The sequence below is a fragment of the Triturus cristatus genome, chromosome 1_1 (assembly GCF_964204655.1).
Source record: "Triturus cristatus chromosome 1_1, aTriCri1.1, whole genome shotgun sequence".
In the NCBI taxonomy this organism is placed as follows: domain Eukaryota; kingdom Metazoa; phylum Chordata; class Amphibia; order Caudata; family Salamandridae; genus Triturus; species Triturus cristatus.
The window spans coordinates 1,136,917,247-1,136,942,316 of record NC_140579.1 but is presented as its reverse complement, the minus strand read 5'-3'; the positions used below and the strand labels follow the sequence as shown (position 1 = coordinate 1,136,942,316).

Sequence of the window (25,070 nt, the reverse complement as noted above, 5' to 3'; positions counted from 1 at the left end):
CAAATCAGTCTTGACCCTGTGCCTCATGGGAACAGTCCAGCCCGAACTGCCCATGTCTAAACTGGGGTGGTGTAGTGGGCAAAAGAACGAAGGATTTAACCCAGATCTCTTGACTGGGGGAGAATGTATGCATTGTCAGCATTCCGTCCATCATTTGTTTGTTGTAACGCTTTTCGCCCTAAGTGGGATGGGTATTCCCAGACGTGGGACCCGTGCTCACTACGCCACTGGAGTCAAGCTATCCTGGCTGATGACGGCTGATAGCCAGAAACCGGTCCTAGGATGCTTGATTCCGGTCCAGGGAAGACATGGCTTGGCAGTTCGGGCTGGACTGTTCCCATGAGGCACAGGGTCAAGACTGATTTGCATATGGCCATGTCTAAACTGGGGTGGTGTAGTGGGCAAAAGAACGATGGATTTAACCCAGATCTCTTGACTGGGGGAGAATGTATGCATTGTCAGCATTCCGTCCATCATTTGTTTGTTGTAACGCTTTTCGCCCTAAGTGGGATGGGTATTCCCAGACGTGGGACCCGTGCTCACTACGCCACTGGAGTCAAGCTATCCTGGCTGATGACGGCTGATAGCCAGAAACCGGTCCTAGGATGCTTGATTCCGGTCCAGGGAAGACATGGCTTGGCAGTTCGGGCTGGACTGTTCCCATGAGGCACAGGGTCAAGACTGATTTGCATATGGCCATGTCTAAACTGGGGTGGTGTAGTGGGCAAAAGAACGATGGATTTAACCCAGATCTCTTGACCGGGGGAGAATGTATGCATTGTCAGCATTCCGTCCATCATTTGTTTGTTGTAACAGTTGGTAAGGATCAACTTATTGGACCCTGTACAGTGTACCCTAGGTACCCAGGGCATAGGTGTACCCTAGGCCTCCCAGGGGCTGCAGCATGTATTATGCCACCCCTGGTCTGGCCTTCCAATCAGACACAACTGGCTGATCACTCAGCTGGGGCAAGGTCGTGTAAGCACCCCTTGCTTAGATATATTATACCTATATCTACCCTTAAAATAGACACACGTGTACCTATCAGCCACTCCTATGGCAGGCCTTAACAATCCTGGAGGCAGAGTGCTTGGTAACATGTGAGATGGTGCTCTAGCATGAGCTGAGCCTGTCTGCAGCTTTCGGAACCATGTCCTTATAGCTGTTCTATGATATAGCCTACCATATACTCTTAAAGTGCCTTATAATCTTAAACGGTTATGGTAACTATGGTTTGGCTGTATCAAAACATGTCGTGTAAGGTGTCCAACACTTTGGAATAATACCCCCATCCCATTTCTGGGGATGAGGATATTATTCCCCCCTTCTAGAGGGAGAGACATGTTAAAACCCTACTTTGCTGTTTAACTCTAACCAAAGCCTCAGCATCACAAAATGGATGCTGCTGCCACAGACACGAGTCTGACCTCCTGCTGCTGGGAGTGATCCCGGCAAGGGAGGCTTGGACAATAGGTTTCCTGCTTGGGGAGGTGCTAGCACCTCCCCAGACAGACTTTAGTGTATTGGGGCACGGAGGGCTGAAAGGAATGAGACATGCCTGGGGCACACAAGGTGTCCCATGCATAGTCCAGTTCAAACCGGTGCTGGGGCACTCCAGCCCCAGTCCTGGCGCGAAACTGGACAAAGGGAAAGGGGTGTAACCACCCCCCTCCCAGGTCCCACCCATAAGGCGTGACCTAGCAGGTAACCCAGCCCCCCAGATTAGTATAAGAGTGGTAGCTGGGCCCCAGGAGATTAGATTATCCTGAACCTGCAACTTGAACAGAAACTCTGGACCTTCGACATTCGACGAAAGAAGAAGACTGAAGAATCTCCCTTGTGGCCAAGGAGTGGCTACCCTGTGCAAACAGGCACCATCAAGAGACTACCCTTTGCTTTGCTGAAGTTCTACGAGGGACCGACTGCAGAGCCCGACCAGAGCCTTGACTTCCAGACTTCTCCGACCCTGATCCACATCCACAGCCGAGCTGAGATCCGTGGAGGCGACGAGAGACGTGGGACCGGTTACCTGGGAAAAGTGGCTAGTATCTTCCAGCGCAGCTTCTGAGGCACCCTTGAAGTTGTGCACCGGGGATTGAGAAGCCCCAACCCCAAGCACCATCTGCACCAAAGATCAGCCCCCCACCCTCCACGAGTCCTGCGTGGGGCCCTTCTGCATTTTCCTGCTTGCCGCGTCTGTCCGGTTGCTTGCTCGTTGGCTAGTGGCCTCTGTGACGACGCATCCTGAAATCTTAACTGCTGGTTTGGCTCCTCCAGACTGGCTCCCGCTTCCTTGCAAAAGAGAAGCACCCCAGACCTTCCTGGTCTGCACCAGAAGCAAGTCCTCCGTTCTTCGTGGGTTCCACTTGCCAAGGCTTGGTGAGTCCTAGTTCGACTTCGACGCCGCCGACAGCAAAAGCCTTCGTGGGACAGCTCGCCTCCTGGTCCTGGTCGTCCTCGACGTCTCCTGGTCCCCGTGGCTGCAGCGACAAGCTTCACCTTCACCTGCAATCTTCATGACATCGCCTGGTTCCTTCCTGGTTCCACGTGGTCACTGGCTAGTGACCTTGACTCTGTCCCTTCTGCTTGCAGGTCTCCTCTCTTCTTGATCCCAGCCTTGGGATCCACCGGACACTCTTCACTGACTGCCTGTCAGCAACTTTCTTTCAGGCATCCATAGAAGTACACGACGAAACCCGACGCAAGTTCACACCTATGCACCCGCAGCCTGTGGGCTAGGTAACTTGGGTACTTCGGTGCTCACAAGGGTAGTGACTATCCTAGGGTCTAGTTTCCGAGTCTCGACTCTCTAGCTGCTTCAGAAGTGTCCTTAAACTGTTAATTTCTAACTGCTAGTAATTCTATCGACTTTTACGCATTACGCGTGAGTGTTTCCACTCTGCACCTGAATCCCGTGGGCCTCCCACTTCCTACCTGTTGCTAGTGTAGTGTAGCCCCAGCGATTCCCTAGGCCTAGGCCTATCCTATTTCCGTGACAGTGGTCCTTATACCACTTCTTTAGTATATGGTTTGCGTGGCCCCTAGGGCCTAACTGTATTACTTACCTGTGTGACTTAATGTATGCTTAAATAAGACTGTGTTGTACTTACCTCTAATCTCAAAGAGTGCTGAGGGTTTGACTAGAATAAATACACTTTATTTTATATATATATCTGTTGTGGTGTCCTTTCATTTGGTATTCAAGGGATTACATATGGTATCACAGCTGGATTCACATGCCATTCAGAGTTTAGCCTAAGACTGCTCTTGTCCATGCTACCACTAGGATAGCTGGTCTATAAGGTTGACTTTACAACCAATCACCATAAGGGTTGCTTGGACTGATATAAGGTGTACACTAGAACTAGTGACATCATACATCAGGCCAACTTCTCACAGCTGCCATCTGCTGCTAGCAGCAAAGGCTGGTGCTCACATTACCAAGGTGGCAGGCCTTTGAAGCTCCCCTCTTCAAGCAATGGCCCATCCTGGGGAGGACATGACATGCCCAGGGGTCCAGAAACACTGCTGGTGGTAGCTGGCTGCATACAGCCGGTCAAAGACCACACCAGGGATGCTAGATTTTCAGGGGGCACATCCGCGGCTGCCGTCTGAGTGCATAGTACAATAATCACACTAACATCAGTGTGGATTTATTGTAAGGAGTAGTTTGGTACTAAACACTCTCCTATTCAGTGAAGCCATCATGGCGCTGTGGAACTCAAGTTGTCGAGTTTCCGGCACATGTACTCTCAATGGCTTACCTGGCACTTACAATGTTAGGAAATAGACCCCAATATTGTAGGGGCATATCTGCTCATGCAGATATGCCCTTACCTATGGTATAGTGCACCCTTCCTTAGGGCTGTGAAGCCTGCTAGAGGAGTGACTTACCTATGCCTTCAGGCAGTGTTAACTGGCACTGCATCCAGGCAGGGTGCCACGTTGACTATCGTTTTCACCCTTTCAGGGGCATGCAAGCTGCAAGAGCAATGGCATTGTCCCAGTGAGGGGGGTCCCAAAGGACCCTCTTCAGCTCCCAGGTCCTAGGTACCCAGGGTACCATTTACTAGGGACTGACCGGGGATAGAATTACCAACTAGGGATTTTGTTTTTAGGGAAGGAGCACTGGCACAGGGGACCTGGTTGGCAAGAACCCTGTGCACAACATTTCAAACCACATTAAAACCAGGCAAAAAGTGGGGAAGCTAACCATGGAAAAGAGGCACCTTCTCACTAGCTGTCACAAGGCTTTTGACACTCTAAAGGATGCAATGTGCTCTGCGCCAGTTCTGAAAGCTCTGGACTACTCCAAGCAGTTCATTGTGCAGACAGGTGCCTCTGAGTAGGGGATAGGTGCAGTACTAGCCAAAACAAATAAAGAGGGATCTGACCAACCTGCTGCTTTTGTAAGCAAAAGACTACTCCCAAGAGAACAGGTTTGGAGTGCCACAGAGAGGGAAGCCGTTGCTATGGTCTCTGCCCTTAAGAGGATGAGGCAATACCTGTTTGGCACTCACTTCCTAGTTCAGGCAGACCACAAGCCTCTTAGGTGGTTACACCAGATGAAAGGTGAAAATGCCAAACTCTAACGGAATGGACTTTACAGTGGAAAAGAGACCTGGGACTGCCCATGCCAATGCAGATGGCCTTTCAAGGTTCTTACACTTAGAGAATGAAGACTCTCCAGGGGAAGGTTAGTTTCATCAGTTTTAGTTTGGGGGCGGGGCAAGGGAGGGGGATTTCATATGATAAAGGGCCTCTTTTGCATGGTTAGGCCCCACTTTTTGCCTGGTTTTAATGTGGTTTCAATTGTAGTGTGTGGGGTGCCTGCCAACCAGGTCCCCTGTGCCAGTGCTTCTTCCCTAAAATATATCCACCATTGGTACTTCTACCCCCTGTAAGTCCCTAGTAAATGGTACCCTAGGTACCTAGGACCTGAGAGCTGAAGAGGGTGCCCTGGGACCCCCTCACTGGGACCATGTCACTGCCCTTGCAGCTTGCATGCCCCTGTGAGGCGAGAAACAGCAAAGTCGGCATGGCACCCTGACCGAGAGCCATGACAGTCAGCCAGCACTGCCTGAAGGTATGTGTGCCAGTGGCTCCCCTAAATATTCAATTTAGGGGCGCTAGGGGAGTGCAGGATAGTAGCTCCTGTAGTAGGCAATGGGCTACTAACCCTTGGGGTCCCTATGCTCCCTATATGACCACCTCCTGTTGGAAATGGGCATAACGCTGTCCCAGAATTCCCAAGTATGCCATCACAAAGATGACTACTTCTGTAAAATTGTGCCCACCTTAGGTTAGCCCACCTTAGGGATGGCACTAGTCTGTGGGTGGCACGCATAGCGGACTTGCTAATTTTCACGCCTGTCCAGGTGCCAGAGGGGCTCTGGACAAGGGGGTCGGCTTCCTCTCCTGTGAGGGGGAGCCAGATACGGATTTTATATGTAGCAGCTCTTTGAAGATTGCCAGCCTAGTAAGTCTAATAAGCAGGTCACCCTGTGGGAGGGAGTGTTACACCCTCTTCCAGAACAGGCTTTTGTTCTGGGTCTCCTAGGAGCAAAGGATCTCACCCTAGGAGATCAGAACAGTGTCTCCGGAGGCAGGCTGGTGGAAACCAGTTGGAGAGCACACCAGAGGGAGGTAGGTTTTCAGGGGGCACCTCTAAGGTGCCCTATGGGTGCATGCATTGGTAAATTCAACATTGGAACCAGTATGGGTTTATCAATATGAGATGTTTGATACCAAACATCCCCATCTTCAGTAAAGCCATCATGTAGCTGGGGAACTCGTTTTCACCAGCGCTCAGCACGTTTCAGAGCAGCTTCCCTGGTTACTTGTACTGGCAGTAATAGGACAGACCAGTACAGAGGCCTAACTGCTCATGCAGGTATGCCTTCACATGTAATTTCCAGCACCATGCCTTAGGGCTGTCAGGTCTGCTGTAGAGGTGACTTACAAATATCATATGCAGTGTTAGGGGACATGGTGCACAAGGATGTGGGACTTGTTGTGTTTTCACTTTGCTTGCACCAAGACATGCAGCCTGCGATAGTAGTCCTGCATGTGCTTGGTGAGGGGTCCCTAAGAGTGGTACAATTCGTGCTGCTGGCCTAAGGGACCCTCTTTAGCACCTCAAGCCCTACAGGGGTACCATTTACTAGAGACTTAGAGGTTGCTAAAGGTTTTGACAACTGGGTTAACAATTGTACAGTTTTGGGAAAGAGCTCTGGCACTGGGGACCTGGTTAGCAGGAACCCAGTGCACTTCCAGTCGAAATCACATCAGTTACCAGGCAAGAAGTGGGGGTGACCATGACAAAATGGGCTTCTTTCCTACAACAGTGTTTTCATTACAGTCCGAATGTTCTCCTGACAGTGACATTTTGAACCCCTTTACCAAGCAGTCATCTAGGTAGGGAAACACAGGTACACCTTCTCTTTAGGTGGGTGGCTACCCCGCTAGGCATTTTATACCAGTGGCACAGATGTTTTTCTTAAGGTTAACACGTTGACCTGGTAATGTACCTTGTCTATGAAAAATCGGAGGCATTCCTTATTTCTTTCAATTCATAGGGATGTGTAGGTAGGCGTCCTTCAGATCTACTATGGGCATACAATTCCTCTCTTTAGAAGAGGAATGACGTCTTGTAAGGTTATCTTCTTGAAGCGTTGAGTTTATATGTATTTATTCAGCCCTCTAAGGTCTAGGATTGGACTCAAGGACTTCTCTTGTTTTGGAATGAAGAAATATAGGCCCCTTTTTGGAGTTCTCTGAGGAGAACTCTATGTATGGCTCTTTTTTTGACAAGTTCTTATACTTCCTGCGGCAGCTTGAGTAACTCATGCCCTTAGGGGGTACTGCCATTGGGGGGGGGGGGGGGGGAGGAAAAGCGGGGGGAAGGAGGGGTCAGGCATGTGGTGTTGCTGATTTTGTGCAGGTCTTTTAGTGCAAACTTGTGGTGCCGTTTCCAGCAGAATTTAAAGGGGTGTTCTCCATTTCCACTCCCTGGCCCACCACTCTACATTCCCCAACCATATGCTATTGGCCTATCAAGTCTTTCTTTTAGTATATAGGACAGGTCACAGCTTTCTCTAGGTGTCTGTAGTACTCCAGTGTTATTCAATGGATTCAATCTGCCTTTTACTGATGGTTTATTTTTGGTGGTTCTTGGCGCGCCTCCATCCTGCTTCCAAACTAAATGCTGAAAAAAATAATCTGAAGATTGTGACCATGCATAGTAACTTCCAAGGTGCACGTCTGACATCACAGATAGACATACCACTAAAAGGTGGTCAGATATGCTACCCACATGGAAAAAAAATAAGACTATTCCAGACCCAAATACTACATGGAGGAATAATACACAGCATGTAAATCCAAAAAAAGTTAATGCTGTACAACTGCTTCTCACAACTAACATATGTCACAAAATAAGAAGGTATGGAAGCTTTTTGGGTGAGTGGACCTCAAAGTCACTTTATCTAAGGAGCCACAAAATGAGATTGTTAGACTGCACAAAAGTGTAAAACGGATGTGTTGCTAAAGGAAGGAGTAGTTTCTTACCTGTAACTCCAGTTCTGTAGTAGGGGTATCTCTGTGTATAGTCATAATCTATGAATAGTCCCGCCCATGTGCGGGGACCCCGGAGCAATCAAAATATCTCTTAAGCTGTCCTGCATTTGCAACCTGCAAAGACACTTAAGAGACAGACAAAATAATACAGCCTAATAACAATATGGCTGCACTGGCCAGCACTTCATCTGAAGTGAACACAAAAGCCAAAATAAAGTTTAAATGTCATTTTTATTCACATCTGACATGTTCCTTTATTGTATCACACTCCCTTCACCAAAATCCCTTTAAACAATAGAGAGGAAGGGGTGGACAGACAAGCCCTATAGGCTGTCATTATGTGTCTGCTAAAAGGATACCGTGCCTTTAAGGAACTCTCCAGAGACCCCCGGTATCCCAGGATGCACAGCCAAAGCAAGTTACTTTCAGTTCTTTTTGAAGGTGTATAACAACAGGCCTGATACTGTCAGTTTACTCCACCGGGGAGGAGAGAGGGTCGCTTGTGACTATAACAGAGATACCCCTACTACAGAACTGGAGTTACAGGTAAGAAACTACTCCTTCTGTAGTAGGGGATCTCTGTGTATAGTCATAATCTATGAATAGAATGGCAAGCCCATCTGTGAGAAGTTGGCCTGATGTATGATGTCACTAGTTCTAGTGTACACCTTATATCAGTCCAAATACCCTTATGGTGATTGGTTGTAAAGTCAACCTTATAGACCAGCTATCCTAGTGGTAGCATGGACAAGAGCAGTCTTAGGCTAAACTCTGAATGGCATGTGAAGCCAGCTGTGATACCATATATAATCCCTTGAATACCAAATGAAAGGACACCACAACAGATATATATATAAAATAAAGTGTATTTATTCTAGTCAAACCCTCAGCACTCTTTATGAGATTAGAGGTAAGTACAACACAGTTATTTAAGCATACATTAAGTCACACAGGTAAGTAATACAGTTAGGCCCTAGGGGCCACGCAAACCATATACTAAGTAAGTGGTATAAGAACCACTGTCACGGAAATAGAATAGGCCTAGGCCTAGGGAATCGCTGGGGCTACACTACACTAGCGGGATTCGTGTGCAGAGTGGAAACACTCACGCGTAATGCGTAAAAGTCAATAGCAATAGTACAGTTTAGAAAACGGTAGATTTAGGACACTTCCGGAGTAGCTAGGAAGTTGAGACTTGAAAACTAGACACTAGGATAGTCACTATCCTGCTGAGCACCGGAGTACCCAAGTTACCTAGCCCACAGGCTGCGGGTGCATAGGGGTGAAGATGTGTCGTTTTCGTCGTCGACTCCTATGGATGCCTGAAGAAAGATGCTGACAGGCAGTCAGTGAAGAGTGTCCGGTGGATCCCAAGGCTGGGATCAAGAAGAGAAGAAACCTGCAAGCAGAAGGGACAGAGTCAAGGTCACTAGCCAGTGACCACGTGGAACCAGGAAGGAACCAGGCGATGTCGTGAAGATTGCAGGTGAAGGTGAAGCTTGTCGCTGCAGCCAGGAGGACCAGGAAGCGTCGAGGACGACCAGGACCAGGAGGCGAGCTGTCCCACGAAGGCTCTTGCTGTCGGCGGCGTCGAAGTTGGACTAGGACTCACCAAGCCTTGGCAAGCGGAACCCACGAAGAACGAAGGACTTGCTTCTGGTGCAGACCAGGAAGGTCTGGGGTGCTTCTTCTTTGCAGAGAAGCGGGAGCCAGTCTGGAGGAGCCAAACCAGCGCAGAAGATTTCAGGGTGCGTCGTCACAAAGGCCACTAGCCAGCGGGCAAGCAACCGGACAGACGCGGCAAGCAGGAAAATGCTGAAGGGCCCCACGCAGGACTCGTGGAGTGTGGGGGGCTGATCTTCGGTGCAGATGGTGGTTGGGGTGTGGGCTTCTCAATCCCCGGTGCACAACTTCGAGGGTACCTCAGAAGCTGCGCTTTAAGTTACTAGCCACTTTTTCCAGGTAGCCGGTCCCACGTCGCTCGTCGCCTCCACGGATCTCAGCTCTGCTGTAGATGTGGATCAGGGTCGGAGAAGTCTGGAAGTCAAGGCTCTGGTCAGGCTCTGCAGTCGGTTCCTCGTAGAACGTGGGCAAAGCAAAGGGTAGTCTCTTGATGGTGCCTGTTTGCACAGGGTAGCCACTCCTTGGCTACAAGGGAGATTCTTCAGTCTTCTTCTTTCGTCGAATGTCGAAGGTCCAGAGTTTCTGTTCAGTTTTGCAGGTTCAGGATAATCTGAAGTCTTGAGGCCCAACTCCCACTCTTATACTAATCTGGGGGGCTGGGATACCTGCTAGGTCACGCCTTATGGGTGGGACCTGGGAGGGGGTGGTTACACCCACTTCCCTTTGTCCAGTTTCGCGCCAGAGCTGGGGCTGGAGTGCCCCAGCACCGGTTTGAACTGGACTATGCAAGGAACACCTTGTGTGCCCCAGGCATGTCTCATTCCTTTCAGCCCACCCTGCCCCAATACACTAAAGGCTGTCTGGGGAGGTGCTAGCACCTCCCCAAGCAGGAAACCTATTGTCCAGGCCTCCCTGGCTGGGATCACTCCCAGCTGCAGGAGGTCAGACTTGTGTCGTGGCAGCAGCATCCATTTTGTGATGCTGAGGCTTTGGTCAGAGGCTAACAGTTGAAGTATGATCTTAACATGTCTTTCCCTCTAGAAGGGGGGAATAATATTCTCATGTCCAGAAATGGCATGGGGGTATTATTCCACAGTGTTAGACACCTTACACGACATGTTTCGATAAAGCCAAACCATAGTTACCATAACCGTCTAGGATTATAAGGCACTTTAAGAGTATATGGTAGGCTATATCATAGAACAGCTATAAGGACAAGGTTCCGAAAGCTGCAGACAGGCTCAGCTCATGCTAGAGCACCATCTCACATGTTACCAAGCACTCTGCCTCCAGGATTGTTAAGGCCTGCCATAGGAGTGACTGATAGGTACACATGTGTCTATATGTAAGTTAGGTATAGGAATACTACACCTAAGCAAGGGGTGATTACACGACCTTGCCCCAGCTGAGTGATCAGCCAGTTGTGTCAAAATGGAAGGCCAGGCCAGGGGTGGCATAATACATGCTGCAGCCCCTGGTAGGCCTAGGGTACACCTATGCCGTGGGTACCTAGGGTACACTGTACAGGGTCCAATAAGGTGATCCTTACCAATTGGTTATGTACCTAGGGTACATGGAGTCCATTTTAAAGAGAGAGCAGACAGCCTGAGACCCTGAATGGCAGGATCTCAGGCCAACTAAGTCGAAAAAACCAGCTAGACACTAGGCAAAAAGTTGGGGGTAACCATAGTCAGATATCCACCTTCCTACACCATCCCAAACAATAAACAGCGGTGGAGTAAAAACAGAACACCAACAAATTACTGTGCAAACAAATTCCTCAGCGAAGCCTGTCCAACCTGCGCATCTGCCCTAGCATCAGAGTCCAGGCAGTAATGCTTTGTAAACGTATGGACCGACTTCCAGGTGGCAGCCTTACAAATGTCAGCAATGGGAACATTCCTAAGCAAAGCTGTAGTCGCTGCTTTGCCCCTAGTCGAATGCGCTGTAGGCTTACCCCCTAACGTCTTATTAGCTTTCTGATAACAGAGCTGAATACAGGACACAATCCATCTGGAGATGGACTGTTTCGAGGTAGCTAGACCAGTTCTTACCGAACCATAATTTACAAACAGTTGATCCGACCTGCGGATGTCTTTTGTCTTATCTAGATAGAATTTCAACACTCTACGCACATCTAGCGAATGCAGAGACCTCTCCGCCGGAGAGGAGGGATGCTGAAAAAATGTAGGCAAAGTTATCATTTGATTTACATGGAAATCAGATATCACTTTAGGTAAAAACTTAGGATGAGTACGCATTACCACTTTAGAAGCATGGAATACAGTATACGGCTCTTGACAACACAGAGCCTGAATCTCACTTACTCTCCTGGCCGATGTAATGGCCACAAGGAAGGCAGCATTCCAGGACAAATGCTGCAGAGAAGCCTTATGAATAGGCTCAAAAGGCTCCCTCATCAATCTGGACAACACCACGTTCAATTCCCATGGTGGAGAAGGTCGTCTAACAGGGGGAAACACCCTACGCAAACCCTCCAAAAAATCTTTAATCACATGGATTTGAAAAAATGAGGTTTGGGAAGGGCTCTTTCTATACGCAGTCAAAGCTGCGAGATGAACTTTAATAGACTGAAAATTAAGCCCAGATTGAGCTAACTGCAGCAGATAAGGCAAAACAACATCTTCTTTACAGGATGTAGGGTCAATGTCCTTTGCCGTGCACCATAAGCAGAATCTCTTCCACTTATAGGCGTAAGAAGTCCTCGTAGACGGTCTCTTCGCCTCTTTCAAGATCTCCGTACAGTCCTGAGGTAGGTTCAAGTGTCCATACTGTACTAGCTCAGGAGCCATGCTGCCAAACTCAAGGACGAGAGATTGGGGTGAACCATCTGTCCTCCGAATTTCGTGAGAAGGTCCGGCCGACACGGCAGGCGCCGGTGTGGTCGAACAGACTGGTGAAGAAGGTCGGTGAACCACCATTGCCTCGGCCACTCCGGAGCAATCAGGATCATCCTGGCTCTGGACTGCGACAGCTTGATCAGCACCGCCGGAATCAGGGGAATGGGTGGAAAGGCGTAGAGAAAGCTGTTCGACCAGCTGATCCATAGTGCATTCCCCAGCGTCCCTGGTTGGTAGTACCTGGACGCGAAGTCGCGGCATTTGCTGTTTTCTGCCGTAGCGAACAGAACAGATCGATATCCGGAGTGCCCCACTCTGCGAAGACGTCTCTTAGCACGTCGTCGTTTAGCACCCACTCGTGATTTTCTTGAACGAGCCTGCTGAGCGCATCGGCTTGGGCATTCTGCACTCCCGGCAGATGGGTTGCCGCGATCGTTAGGTTCCTGGCCACCAGCCAATTCCAGATCGCCTGTGCCTCCCGAGACAGCGTGCGTGAACGGGAGCCCCCCTGCTTGTTGAGGTAATACATGGTAGTAGTATTGTCCGTCTGAACTAGCAGGGAGTTCGTCTTGAAGGAGGGATGGAACGCCTTCAGGGCCAAGTGTACTGCTCTAAAGTTCCAAAAAGTTGAAGTGGTAAGTCATCTCTGTCTGTGACCATATCCCCTGAATCTGAAGAGGGCCCGAATGCGCTCCCCAGCCCTGGAGAGACGCATCGGTCACTATGGTCTGGACCGGAATATCCTTGTGAAAGGGAGTCCCCTTGCAGACATTCTCTGAGGAGCACCACCATTTCAGAGACTGTAGAGCGTGTTGGGACAGATGAATCTTGTCCTCCCAACGCCCCCGCCTCTGGTCCCATTGATCCTCCAGACATTTATGCAGACGTGCATTGGGGGTGAGAAAGCTGCAGGAAGCCATCGACCCCAGTAAAGAGAACACCGTCCTCACTGTAGGAGAGTGGGCTGAGAGGAGGTACAGGGCCTTCCAACGGATAGATGAGCGTCTTTCCTCCGAAGGACACACGCTTGCGTTCAAAGTATCGACTGAGGCCCCCAAGTACTGGAGACACTGCACAGGGATCGGCACTGACTTCGACATGTTGATGTGCAGTCCCAGGCGATGAAGCAAGGCAGCTGTCCTGTTGAAATGACACTGGGCTTCCTGGTACGTGGAAGCTTTGATCAGCCAATCGTCCAGGTATGGATACACAAACACTTTGTTCTTCCGCAAGTGTGCTGCCACCACTGCCATGCACTTGGAGAACGTCCTTGGTGCAGACTTCAGACCAAACGGGAGTACTGTATACTGGTAATGGTTGTTGCCTACCAGAAACCTCAGGAACTTGCGATGCTTTTGTGCGATCGGCACATGAAAGTAAGCGTCCTGCAGATCTATGGCGCACAGCCAGTCTCCTCGATGCAACTGAGGGTAAATCTGATGCAGGGACAACATACAGAACTTTTCTCTGCGGATCCACTTGTTTGCTTGACGCAGATCTAGAATAGGCCTGAACTCGTTCTTGTCCTTTTTTCTGACGAGAAAGAACCTTGAGTAAAGACCTTTTCCTTTTTGCCTCAAAGGAACAGTTTCTATCGCCTTCTTCTTTAACAGAATGTCCGCCTCCCACTGGAGCTCTCGCACCATGTAGGGAGAGCGCACTGGTGGAATCTGTGGAGGCGGGCTGGTGAAACGAAGACTGTACCCATTGCAAACAATATTCAGCACCCACTTGTCCTGAGTTATTGTTCTCCACTCTGCCAGGTAGTATTGAATACTTCCCCCCCCACCGGAGCGGGTAACGGATGAGGGGGAAGTGACCTTTCAGGGCTTCGACCCGGCCGGGCCTTTGTTCCCCGACGAGGATTGATGCTGGCCTCTGCCCCTCTGGCGCTTTTGAAAGGACTGCCTCGGGAACTGTTGTTGTTGCTGGTGTTGTTGTTGTTGACCAGACTGACGCCCTTGGCCGCGTTGTTTAGAATAACGCCTGCCATAGGAACGGAATGATCTCTTCTGTTCCTTGGGTTTTTCCAACCCCACGGCCTTCAGGGTTTCTGCTTCGGCCTTCATGCGGGCCATTTCGTCATCCGCATGAGACCCGAACAACGTCGTGCCAGAGAAAGGCAAGTTAGCAATCTTTTACTGCGCTTCAGGCTTTAGAGAGGTAAGCCTCAGCCAGGAATGTCTCCTCATGTGTACTCCATGACAGTACCCATGGGCCGCCAGCAACGATACATCCCCCGCTGCACTGATGATCTGGTTGGAGACCATCATGCCCTCATTCAACACCTCCTGGAAGTCCTCCCGTTTATCCCTAGGTAGGGAGGCAGCAAACTGTTGCAGGGAGTCCCAAAGCGATCGGTCATAGCGACCCAGCAGAGCGGAGGCGCTAGCAGCCTTCATAGTCGTGGCCGACATAGAGCACATTCTCCTCCCCAAGGAGTCCATCTTGCGACTCTCCTTATCCGGAGGAGCCGTGGAAGAGGGCGTCGTGGAGTGTTGTTTCCGAGCCGCAACCACAATGACAGAGTCCGGGGGAGGGTCCACCCTGAGGAACGCCGGGTCCGAATCAGGGGCCCTGTACTTCTTTTGCAACCTTGAGGGAGCAGACTTCACCACGGCCGGTGTCAAGAAGACCTCCATGGCTGGTTCCTCCAGACCTGGAACCAAAGGGAGGAGGGGGCGTGATAGATGCGCCTTGTGTAATGTCTCGAATATCACAGAGGTAGGGGGAACTGGTACTGTCACTGAGATTCCCAATTTTGCCGCCCCTCTCATCAGAACATCTTGGAAAGTGGCAATATCATCCACTGGCGCGATTCTAGTAGGCGGTGTTTCCGATAACGTGGGGGAAAGCCGTCCAGTGCCAGAAGAGTCCGAATACCTCGTGCCTCTGGATCGAGATCTATACCTCCGTCGTCCATGCCTTGTGTGAGTGGACGATCTGTGTCTGCTCCGTGACCTCCAGCGAGATCTAGAGCGTGATCTCAGTCTCTTAGGAGCCACTGGTCGCCGAGGAGAAGGCGGGAGCTGTGGCACCGGAGGCGGTGGTAGCGGAGGTGGCGTAGGTTGCTTAGGAGGCGCCACTGGGAGCCGGGGGACAGGTGGAGGAGGAGGAGGCGTAGGAGGCTTCTGAGGCCGCGGCTGAGGCTGAGGTCGCGGTAGAGGCAGTGGCAGGGGGTCCATTGGAGACTCTCTCCGTCCATCACTCCTTGCAGGAGAACCCGGACTAGCCCTGTCCGGACTTCCGTCCACCCTTCTCATCTTTGCGGGTCTACCCCGTGAAGAGGCCGAAGTGAACGAGGGAGAACGTCCTCCTCTCCTAGATCCACGACTGGATATCGTAATCACTGAAGAAGTGTTACCAGGTGATCTCGTCCTCGACGTCGAACCGTGCGTCGACCTCGTACGGCTTCTCCTCGCCGTTGAACGCAAACGGCGTCCCCTCGACGTCGAACGGCGTCCCCTGCCTTTCCTCGACGTCGAGAGCCTTCGTCCCGACGGCGAGCCTCTCGACGTCGACGGTGAGCGATGTCGCCTCGACGGTGAGCGATGTCGCCTCGACGGCGATCTCCTTCGCCTCGACGGCGATCTCCTTCGCCTTGACGTCCGTCGCCGGTGTCTCCGCGTCGATGTCGTCGACGTCGATCTATGAGTCGACGGCGAAGGAGACGAGCGGGCTCGCCTCGACGGCGAGCGGCGCTGTCTGCGGGGCGCAGTACGACGTCGATGGTGTGTCGATGTCGACTGTGAAGCCTTCGACGGCGACCTAGTCCTAGGTCTCGCCGGCCCCTCTCTCGACGCCGAGATCCAGAGCCCTGGACGACGGTGCTGTACCTCTCGCCGTCGACGTCGTCGTCCTCGACGTCGTCGTCCTCGACGTCGAACGGGATCTTCCGGCCGGTAGGTGTCGTTTCTGCTCCTTTTTCTCCCCGGAGGTCCCTCCAGTGGCTGAAGCATGGGCAGAGGATGGGGAAGGAAATCCTCCATGCCCAGAAGTCCCACCTGTTCTCTGCTTCTCCTGTCCCTGAAGGCGAATCTTCTCTCTGTCCCTCAGGGTCCTCTTGGAGAAGGTCTTGCAGATGTCACATGTAGCAGGGACATGTGAAGATGATAAGCAGAGAATACAGACATCATGTGGGTCCGTCTTGGCCATTTTCCTCCCACACTCAGGGCATTTATCAAATAAAGCCATTCTAAGAGTGGGTCAAACTGCACCAAACTACAGGATGCAGCAGAGAAAGGCTCTAGACGTCGAATGAACAAACTTTTATCTTCAAAAAACCAATTTTAGTCCAAAACATCCACCCTAAAGGGTAGAGCTCAATGCTCCCGGGTCCTGTTAGCTGGAGCCGGAAAAAAGAACTGAAAGTAACTTGCTTTGGCTGTGCATCCTGGGATACCGGGGGTCTCTGGAGAGTTCCTTAAAGGCACGGTTTCCTTTTAGCAGACACATAATGACAGCCTATAGGGCTTGTCTGTCCACCCCTTCCTCTCTATTGTTTAAAGGGATTTTGGTGAAGGGAGTGTGATACAATAAAGGAACATGTCAGATGTGAATAAAAATGACATTTAAACTTTATTTTGGCTTTTGTGTTCACTTCAGATGAAGTGCTGGCCAGTGCAGCTATATTGTTATTAGGCTGTATTATTTTGTCTGTCTCTTAAGTGTCTTTGCAGGTTGCAAATGCAGGACAGCTTAAGAGATATTTTGATTGCTCCGGGGTCCCTGCACATGGGCGGGACTATTCATAGATTATGACTATACACAGAGATCCCCTACTACAGAACATATATTGCCACTGCCGTTTAACATTTACTACAGATTATTCCCAGCTCAATGACGAGGAATATTTCAAAATGTCAATTTCTGAAAGATCCAATGCTGGTTGATTGACAGTTACAATACAGCTAGAACTTGCTCAGAGAGGACTTTCCTTACCTGAGCTGCCTTTTTGGCTGGGGGTTCATCAGTGGGGAAACTGGGACTCATTGGTTTCACAGCTGCCACAGCAGTTGTCTTGCTCTTGCCGCCTTTACGTTTCTGTGGCCCTTTGGCAGGAGCTTGTTTCCTTCCAACAGATGGCTTCACACTTGCTTTGGGTTTTCCTACAACAACAAGAGATTTTGATGAGCCCTTCTTGGACAGTTTCATACTTGCCCCTCCCAACAACTCGTAGAAAAGTCATCATAGCTCATATGTTAACAATCGGACAGGCATTTTACAAAAGAGCACATTCTAAAATGGTGGTGGGGTTCAGGGACAGCTGGCACACCAGAATTAAATATCTGAGGCTGGCTTACCTCTGGTATCATCTTCATCTGCTCCAAATCCATCATTCAAATCTCACTAATGCAAAAGGATGCCCACTTAATGTTTATTTAAAGGACATAGGGTTCTGTTCTTTAAAATCTGACTAAGGTTCTAGCTACTCGCACCGCATCACACTGTAAACATCCTCTGCCACCTTTCAGTAGAGATAAATGAAACAATACAGTTCTTATCTGCCAATGACTAGCTTTCCTTAAATTCACTTCCATTGCCACTCTGTTTTCCAACAGACCATTGTAGGAGGAATAGTGCCCACTCAGAATCTTCCACAAACCAGCTCTTAGTTCCCTACTCAAGTTCCAATTCTTATGCTTTCTGTTGATATACGTTTGTTAGTTTTGCAGCCCTTTTGAGGACTACTGTTCTTCCAACCAGTATTAAAGTGGTGCACCTTACACTTCCTCCACCAAAATCTTAGTAAGCAAAAACATACTCAAACGCATCCCATGGTAGCTGTTGAACAAGTTACTTACCTTCGGTAACGATATATCAGTAAGAAACATTAGTTAGTTAGATTCCTCACCTTAGAATATCCCCAGGCGTCAGGTTGGATCCGGAAGACTTTGTCAGCAATACCCTTGCGCGTCGCTAGGCGTCGACTGCGGCTCCGCGTCCGTCGTGCGCCGGGATGACATCGGAGTACTTAGACGCCGCCCTCGAGCGCTGACGTCCGTTCTTGTACATAGCTTTCCGCGCCAGGAGGCAGAGCCATGCAAGAGACCGGCACTGATGCCAAAAAATTCTAGGGCCCTGAAAGGGATGACCTCAACCCTAGATATCGGTTCGCAGAACGGGGAGGATGGGTGGGTCGGTGAGGAATCTAACTAACTAATGTTTCTTACAGATCTATCGTTACCGAAGGTAAGTAACTTGTTCATCTGAAAGAAACACGTTAGTTAGATTCCTCACCTTAGAATAGATACCCCAGCAATACCAACCCCGGTGGTGGGTCTGCGAACCAAGATCACACCAGAAAGTCCTGGAGAACAGAACGGCCAAAGAAGCCATCTCTCCGGACTTGGCTGTCTAGGCAATAATGTTTAGCAAACGTGTGCAGTGAGGCCCACATTGCCGCCTGACAGATGTCCTGCAAGGGAACTCCCCGGCCCAGGGAAGTAGTCGCCGCAGTGGCCCGAGTGGAATGGGCCCTCAGCCCTACAGGAGGCTCCTTTTTAGCCAAGGAGTCCCTTCTTAGCGCCCACGTAGCCAACAAAGAGTTGGTCGTCCACCCGGAACTGCTTGGTGCGGTCCAAATAAAAGGACAGCGCCTGTTTTGGGACCAGACGGTGGAGCCTCTCTTCCTCTTTCGAAGGGTGCGGAGGCAGAAAGAAGGTGGGCAACGTAACAGACTGCCCGATGTGAAAGGCAGTTACCACCTTAGGGAGAAAGGGCGAGTTCTGAAAACAACTTTGTCCAGATGGACAGAAAGAAAAGGAGGCTGAGAAGAGAGAGCCTGGAGCTCACTCACCCTTCTAGCAGAGGTGATGGCAACCAGGAAAGCAGTCTTAAGTGTCAAGAGACGAAGGGGACAATTATGAAGTGGCTCAAAGGGAGCGCACATCAGAAACATCAAGACCAGATTCAAATCCCACTGAGGCATTACGAAAGGGACAGGAGGAAACATGTGAGTAATGCCCTTCAAGAAGCGAGAAACAACAGGGGATTTGAAGAGAGAAGGCTGATCAGGAAGCCGTAAGAAAGCAGATATAGCAGAGAGATAACCTTTGAGGGTGCCCAGAGCAGAGCCCTGCTGGGCCAAAGAAAGAAGAAAGAGGAGAACCTCAGCAAGAGGGGCGGAAAGGGGATCCACAGCCTTTGCTGTGCACCATGCCACAAATTTGTTCCACCTGCAGGCGTATACCGTTTTTGTGGAGGGACGCCTGGCTGCCAGAATCACATCACAGACTTCAGGAGGCAAGTTAAATGGCCTCAACTGTCGCCGCTTAATCTCCACGCATGGAGGTGGAGACTGGACAGGTTCGGGTGGAGGACCGTCCCCTGCTGCTGCGACAGAAGGTCCTCCTGAAGAGGCAGTCGTATCGGGGGATCGATTGACAGACTGAGTAGCTCGGGATATCAGTACCTTTGTGCCCAATCCGGAGCCACTAAGATGACTTTGGCCCGGTCGCGCCTGATCTTCTTCAGCACTCTGAGCAGAAGTGGTATAGGCGGAAAGGCGTACAACAGACCGCAACTCCACTCGTGACGAAAGGCGTCCCCGAGCGAGTGACGCCTAGGAAACTCCAACGCGCAGAACTGCTGACATTGCGCGTTCTCTTCGGTGGCGAATAGATCTAACCAAGGCTCTCCCCACTGTCGAAAGAGGCCTTGCGCCACGTCCGAGTGTAGACGCCATTCGTGATCCATCATGCACCGGCGGCTGAGTTCGTCTGCTCTGGCCTTCAGAGCCTGCCAGATGTTGAACCACCAGGATGATGCCCTGATGTTCCAGCCATGTCCAGAGACGCAGAGCCTCCTGACAAAGGGTCCACGACCCCACCCCGCCCTTTTTGTTGCAGTACCACATGGCGGTGGTGTTGTCCGTGAACACCTGCACCACACTTCCCCGGACAGAGGGAAGGAATGCCTTCAGTGCAAGTCGGATCACCCTCAGCTCCAGAAGGTTGATATGGAGCCGGGACTCCGCCGGAGACCAGAGGCCTCTGATCTCCGCCTCTCCCATGTGGCCCCCCCATCCCAGGAGGGACGCATCCGTCACCACTACGAGCTCCGGTTGGGGTAGGGAGAGGGATCTGCCGCTGACCTAATCGCGGTTTGTGAGCCACCACTGCAACTGTCGTGCAGTGCCCTCTGAGATCAAGACATGGTCGGACAGGTTGCCCCAATGCTGGGCCCACTGAAACTTCAGGTCCCACTGCAGAGCTCGCATTCGCCATCTGGCGTGATGCACCAGCAGGATGCAGGAGGCCATCAGACTCAGAAGCCGCAGCACCAACCTGACGAAACCCGGGATAGTGGCTGAAAGATGGGAATCCGAGCATGAATATCCCGGACCCGCTGTTCCGGAGGATTGGCCCGGAACTGCGCCGAGTCCAGAACCGCTCCGATAGAGAGGAGCTTCTGGGAGGGACTCAGATGCGACTTCGGCACATTGATGGAAAACCCCAGCAAATGCAGGAGGTCGGCCGTAGTCTGGAGGTGGGAGACGACTGCTTGGGGCAAGCCCGCCTTCAACAACCAGTCGTCGAGCTAGGGGAAGACTGGAACACCCAATCTGCGCAGATGAGCTGCGACCACCGCCATCACTTTCGTGAACACCCGAGGGGCACTGGTGAGGCCGAAGGGGAGCACGGTAAACTGAAAATGCTCCTGGCCCACTGTGAACCGCAGGTAACGCCGGTGGGCCGGCAGGACGGGGATGTGGAAATAAGCGTCCTGCAAGTCCAACGCTACCATCCAGTCTCCAGGGTCTAGGGCAGCCAGAACCTGAGCTAAGGTGAGTATCTTGAACTACTCATTACGGAGGAAGGCGTTGACGCTCCTGAGGTCCAAGATAGGGCGTAGGCCCCCTTTGCCCTTCTTGGGAACCAGAAAGTAGTAGGAATAACAACCACGACCTACTTCTGGACCAGGAACGCACTCGATGGCCCCCTTGGCCAAGAGGGCCGTAACTTCCTCCTGTAGAAGTTTCAAGTGATCCCCCGACATGTGGTGGTACTGCGGTGGCATGGCTGGAGGGGTCGCCTCGAAGGGGAGGGAGTAGCCCCTTCGGACGATTTGAAGCACCCACTTGTCCGATGTGATGGAAGCAGGTGATGGCGAACTCTGCCCCCCCACTGGCGTTGAATGGGCCTGAAAGCACGGACTAGGAGGGCTTTGAGGCGGATGCTGCCAGGGTAGATGTGGACTGACCGGCACGTTGTCCCCCTGTACCGCCTCGGCAGAATCCGCGACCGCGTGGAGGGTGAGTCTGCGGCCTGTGGCTAGATGGACGTGAGGGGGCGCCCCTTCCTTGGCCACGAAAGGGACAAAAAGCTGAAGTTTGCGGGCGCGGGGCCAAGAGGCCCAAGGACTTGGCCGTAGCCCGGGAGTCTTTAAAGCGCACCAGCGCACTATCCGCCTTGTCGCCAAAAAGGCGACTGCCATCGAAGGGCATGTCCATGAGGGTGCTCTGGACATCCCCCGAAAAACTCGTGGACCGCAGCCAGGAATGGCGGCGGAGCGCCACTGTGGTCGACATCGCCCTACCTAGCGAGTCCGTAGTGTCTAGTCCACATCTGATACCGTGCCGCGCTGCATCCCGCCCCTCGGCGAGAGCCTGGGCGAGCGGTGTCTGAGCCTCCTCCGGACACGGGGGCAGCACATCCTCCACCGTATCCCACAGGGAGTGGGAGTAACGGTCCAAGAGACAAGCGGTGTTAACAGACCGCAGTCCCAAACTAAGGGAGGAGAACAGCTTCTTACCAAACTGCTCAAGTCTCTTGGATTCCCGATTCGGAGGAGCGGACAGGAAGGAGGTCTGGGAAGTCGAGGCCTGAATAACCAGACTCTCAGGCGTGGGTTGGAGGGACAGAAAGCTGGGGGTCGCCCGGTGCAGGGCGTTGGCGCCGGGCTACGTTCCGGTCCACAGGAGGTACTGTGGAGGGCTTGGACCAGGTGCCCTTGAGAATGTCCAGTAGTGCTTCATTAAACTGCAGCAGAGGCTCCGAGGAGATTGCTGTCGGTTGGAGCACCTCGGTGAGGAGGTTAGTCCTCACAGCCACAGTAGGGAGCTCTAGCCCAAGGGCTTCGGGTGCCTTGCGCAGCACCACAGAAAAAGCAGCACCTTCCTCCGAAGCCACGGTCGGAGGAGAGATGAAGCCAGTGTCAGGGGAGGTATCAAGACCACTGGCATCCCCCAACTCATCTGCCCAGTCCTGTGATAACTGGTCCTGCTGGACCAGATGGTCTTCAGACCCCTCCCAGTCGTCACAGTCATCCGATTCCTGGTATACAGGTGGAATGATCGGAGCCGGGCGGAAGATGAAATTGCCACCCATCGGCGTCAGACGCGGCGCCGCTCCGACGCCGGGCCCGGACCGGGACTAAACCGGGGAATGGCGTCGTCCCAAGGCGGCACCGGAGGTGGTACCGGAGTCGGCACCAGCGGAGGGGTTGTCAGGTCGACCGGCGCCGACAGGGATCCAGGCCTGGATCCCGCGGGGACCTGCGGCGTCGGGACTGGAGTCGGCGCCAGAGCCGCCAGCTCGCTAGGCACCCCAGTCGAGCCCGCGGGGCCCGAAGGCGCGCCAACAGGCGTCGACGGCGGAGCCAGGCCCCTCAAGGCCGAGAGGAAGGCACTGATCTCCGCCGGAGTCTCGTCGGTACCAGGGACCGGCGGGTATGGGGACAGACGCGACTCCGACGGAGCCGCGCGGGTGACACCACCCGAACCCTCAGCCGAGTCGCGTGACCGGCGAGGGGAGTCCGAAGAGCGATGTCTTCTTGCTGTGGACTTCTTACTGTGCTTCGACTTACCCGAAGACTTCGAACCAGACGAGTGGTGGTGGTGACTGCAGCTCCGCGACCGGTCCCTCGATCTCCTCCTCGACCGGGACCGTGAACAGCGCGGAGCCGACTGCTGGAACTCCAGTAGCTTGCGGGACCGCTCCCGCCTAGCCTTCGAAGTCAAGGCTCGGCAGTCGAGGTACGACTCGGAATCGTGGTCGGCCCCAAGGCAGTAAAGGCACCGGCGGTGGTGGTCCGTAACCGACGCCAGTAATTGACAGGAGTCACAGGGTCTGAAACCAGGCATCCTACCGGCACCAGAGTAGAGTCGACAGAGTGACCATAAGAGTCAAAAAAAGTTTAGTCAAAAAATGACTAAAGGGTATGCTTCTTCCCGGATCGGCGCTGTCTGGCGCGGAAAAAAGAAGAACTGACGTCAGCGCGCGAGGGCGGTGTCTAAGTACTCAGACAACGTCATCCCGGCGCACGACACCGACAACGGACGCGGAGCCGCAGACGACGCCTAGCGACGCGCAAGGGTATTGCTGACGAAAAATATACCGGATCCAGCCTGACGTCTGGGGATATTCTAAGGTGAGGAATCTAACTAATGTGTTTCTTTCAGATGTACTCTCTTTAATCCACATGCTGTCAGCAGGGCTCTTACCTTTTTACCGATGCCTCTTCTGCCTCCGTCCCCATCTCTGCACACAGCCTTCCAGAATCCCCTGGCCAATCACAACACTGCCTTAGCAGCTTTGTGATTGGTCTGAGTGCAGTGGTTCAGCGCTCAGATAGGGGCTGACAGGCTGTGCATGTTCTCCACGCAGGCCGTCATACGGCCTGCGTGGAGAACATGCAAAGTACGCATGACGCTTTGGCCGGCCGAGACGACTGGCCAAAGCGTCATGCGCACTTTAGATGCTGCCAAAACTCCTACCCTTGTGACGCACGGGGAACCCAACCCTTCCTACCTGGCTTCAGCTGGAAGCTGAATGCAAAAAACAAAATGACAACAAACGTTATTTTTTCCATTCAGCTTGCAGCTGAAGCAGTGGGGCGGTGCTCGAGCCGCCACTGCCTTCAACACCTGTAGGATGGGTTAGCCACTCCCTATTTACAACACTAAGTTAGCATAACCGAGCCAACTGTTAGAAAGCCAGCTTGCCGTTTCTGCTGCTTTGCACGCGACACTGTTGTTATATGTTATTCATTTTAGAAATGCTTACTCGACTTTGCCTTACAGGATAACAGTTTGTTGTTTAACATTCTTAACAGTGTGCTGCGACCTTCGTCTGTACATCATGTAAAGAACAAGTCTAGGACACTAGACGGTGCAGAGTGTTGTGTTCAGATTGATCGTACCACTTTTTAGACATATCATACATGCAGCTGCCAATATCTGAAGGACAAGTGCTTTTAATATTGCAGGACAGAATGTTTTAGATGCATTCGAACAGAAGAGCTGATGCATGAGACTGCCTAGCTGATCCTGTGAGGTGATTCTACTAAGCTGATCTATACGGTATGGGGTTCCCCCTGTTAGCCTAAGAGACCTTCTATTAGTATAATAAACTTATTAGTTACTAGAGAAAGGAGTGTGGCTGTTTACCACTGTCATTATTATTATGATTGCTCCTTTCATTGTGTATGGTATTGTAACAATGCTGATGGTTCTGATCTTAACCATTTGTCTACTAGTGTTAGCCAAAGTACTGCATCTTAGGACACGAGGTTTATAAAATAAATTCTTTAAACTTTACCGTGTCTGTATTATGTTGTTGTGGACTGCTAAATAAGTACAAACAGGTATTTCGGATTCCCACCACTCCTGAGAAATATCTAAGTCGCATGTTCTGGGTTGTCTATACATTGGGACCGCCTAGCTAGATCTAGGCTAACGAATGGGACACTAAGTGTGAGAAGTTGGCCTGGTATATGATGCTCACTAGTTAAAGTGATCACCTTGTACCATGCCAAGCAACCCTTATGGTGTGGTTGTAAGTCAACCTTTTCGGACTAGCTGCCCTAGTGGTAGCGTAGGCTAAGCAGTCTTTGAGGCTAAACTCGTGAAGCGTGTTAAGCCAGCTGTTTTACCAAATGTAACCCCCTTTTATACCAATGAAAGGACACCACACAGATATATATTCAAAATATATATGTATTTATTTCTCAAAGTAACCCCTAGTCTCTTTATGAGCACAGGAGCCCAAATCGTCAAACAAGATT

General features: G+C 51.6%; 1 protein-coding gene across 9 annotated transcripts in view; it reads right to left on the bottom strand.

The window, feature by feature from the left end:
* LOC146871736 (zinc finger CCCH domain-containing protein 11A-like) overlaps positions 1-25,070 on the bottom strand; it is an 858,888-nt gene that overhangs the window by 154,520 nt on the left and 679,298 nt on the right. For all 9 annotated transcript variants that reach the window (XM_085651275.1, XM_085651281.1, XM_085651282.1 and 6 more), the window contains one exon: positions 17,004-17,170. In XM_085651275.1, coding sequence (XP_085507401.1) covers positions 17,004-17,170 — 167 coding nt within the window. The remainder of the gene's footprint in view (positions 1-17,003; positions 17,171-25,070) is intronic.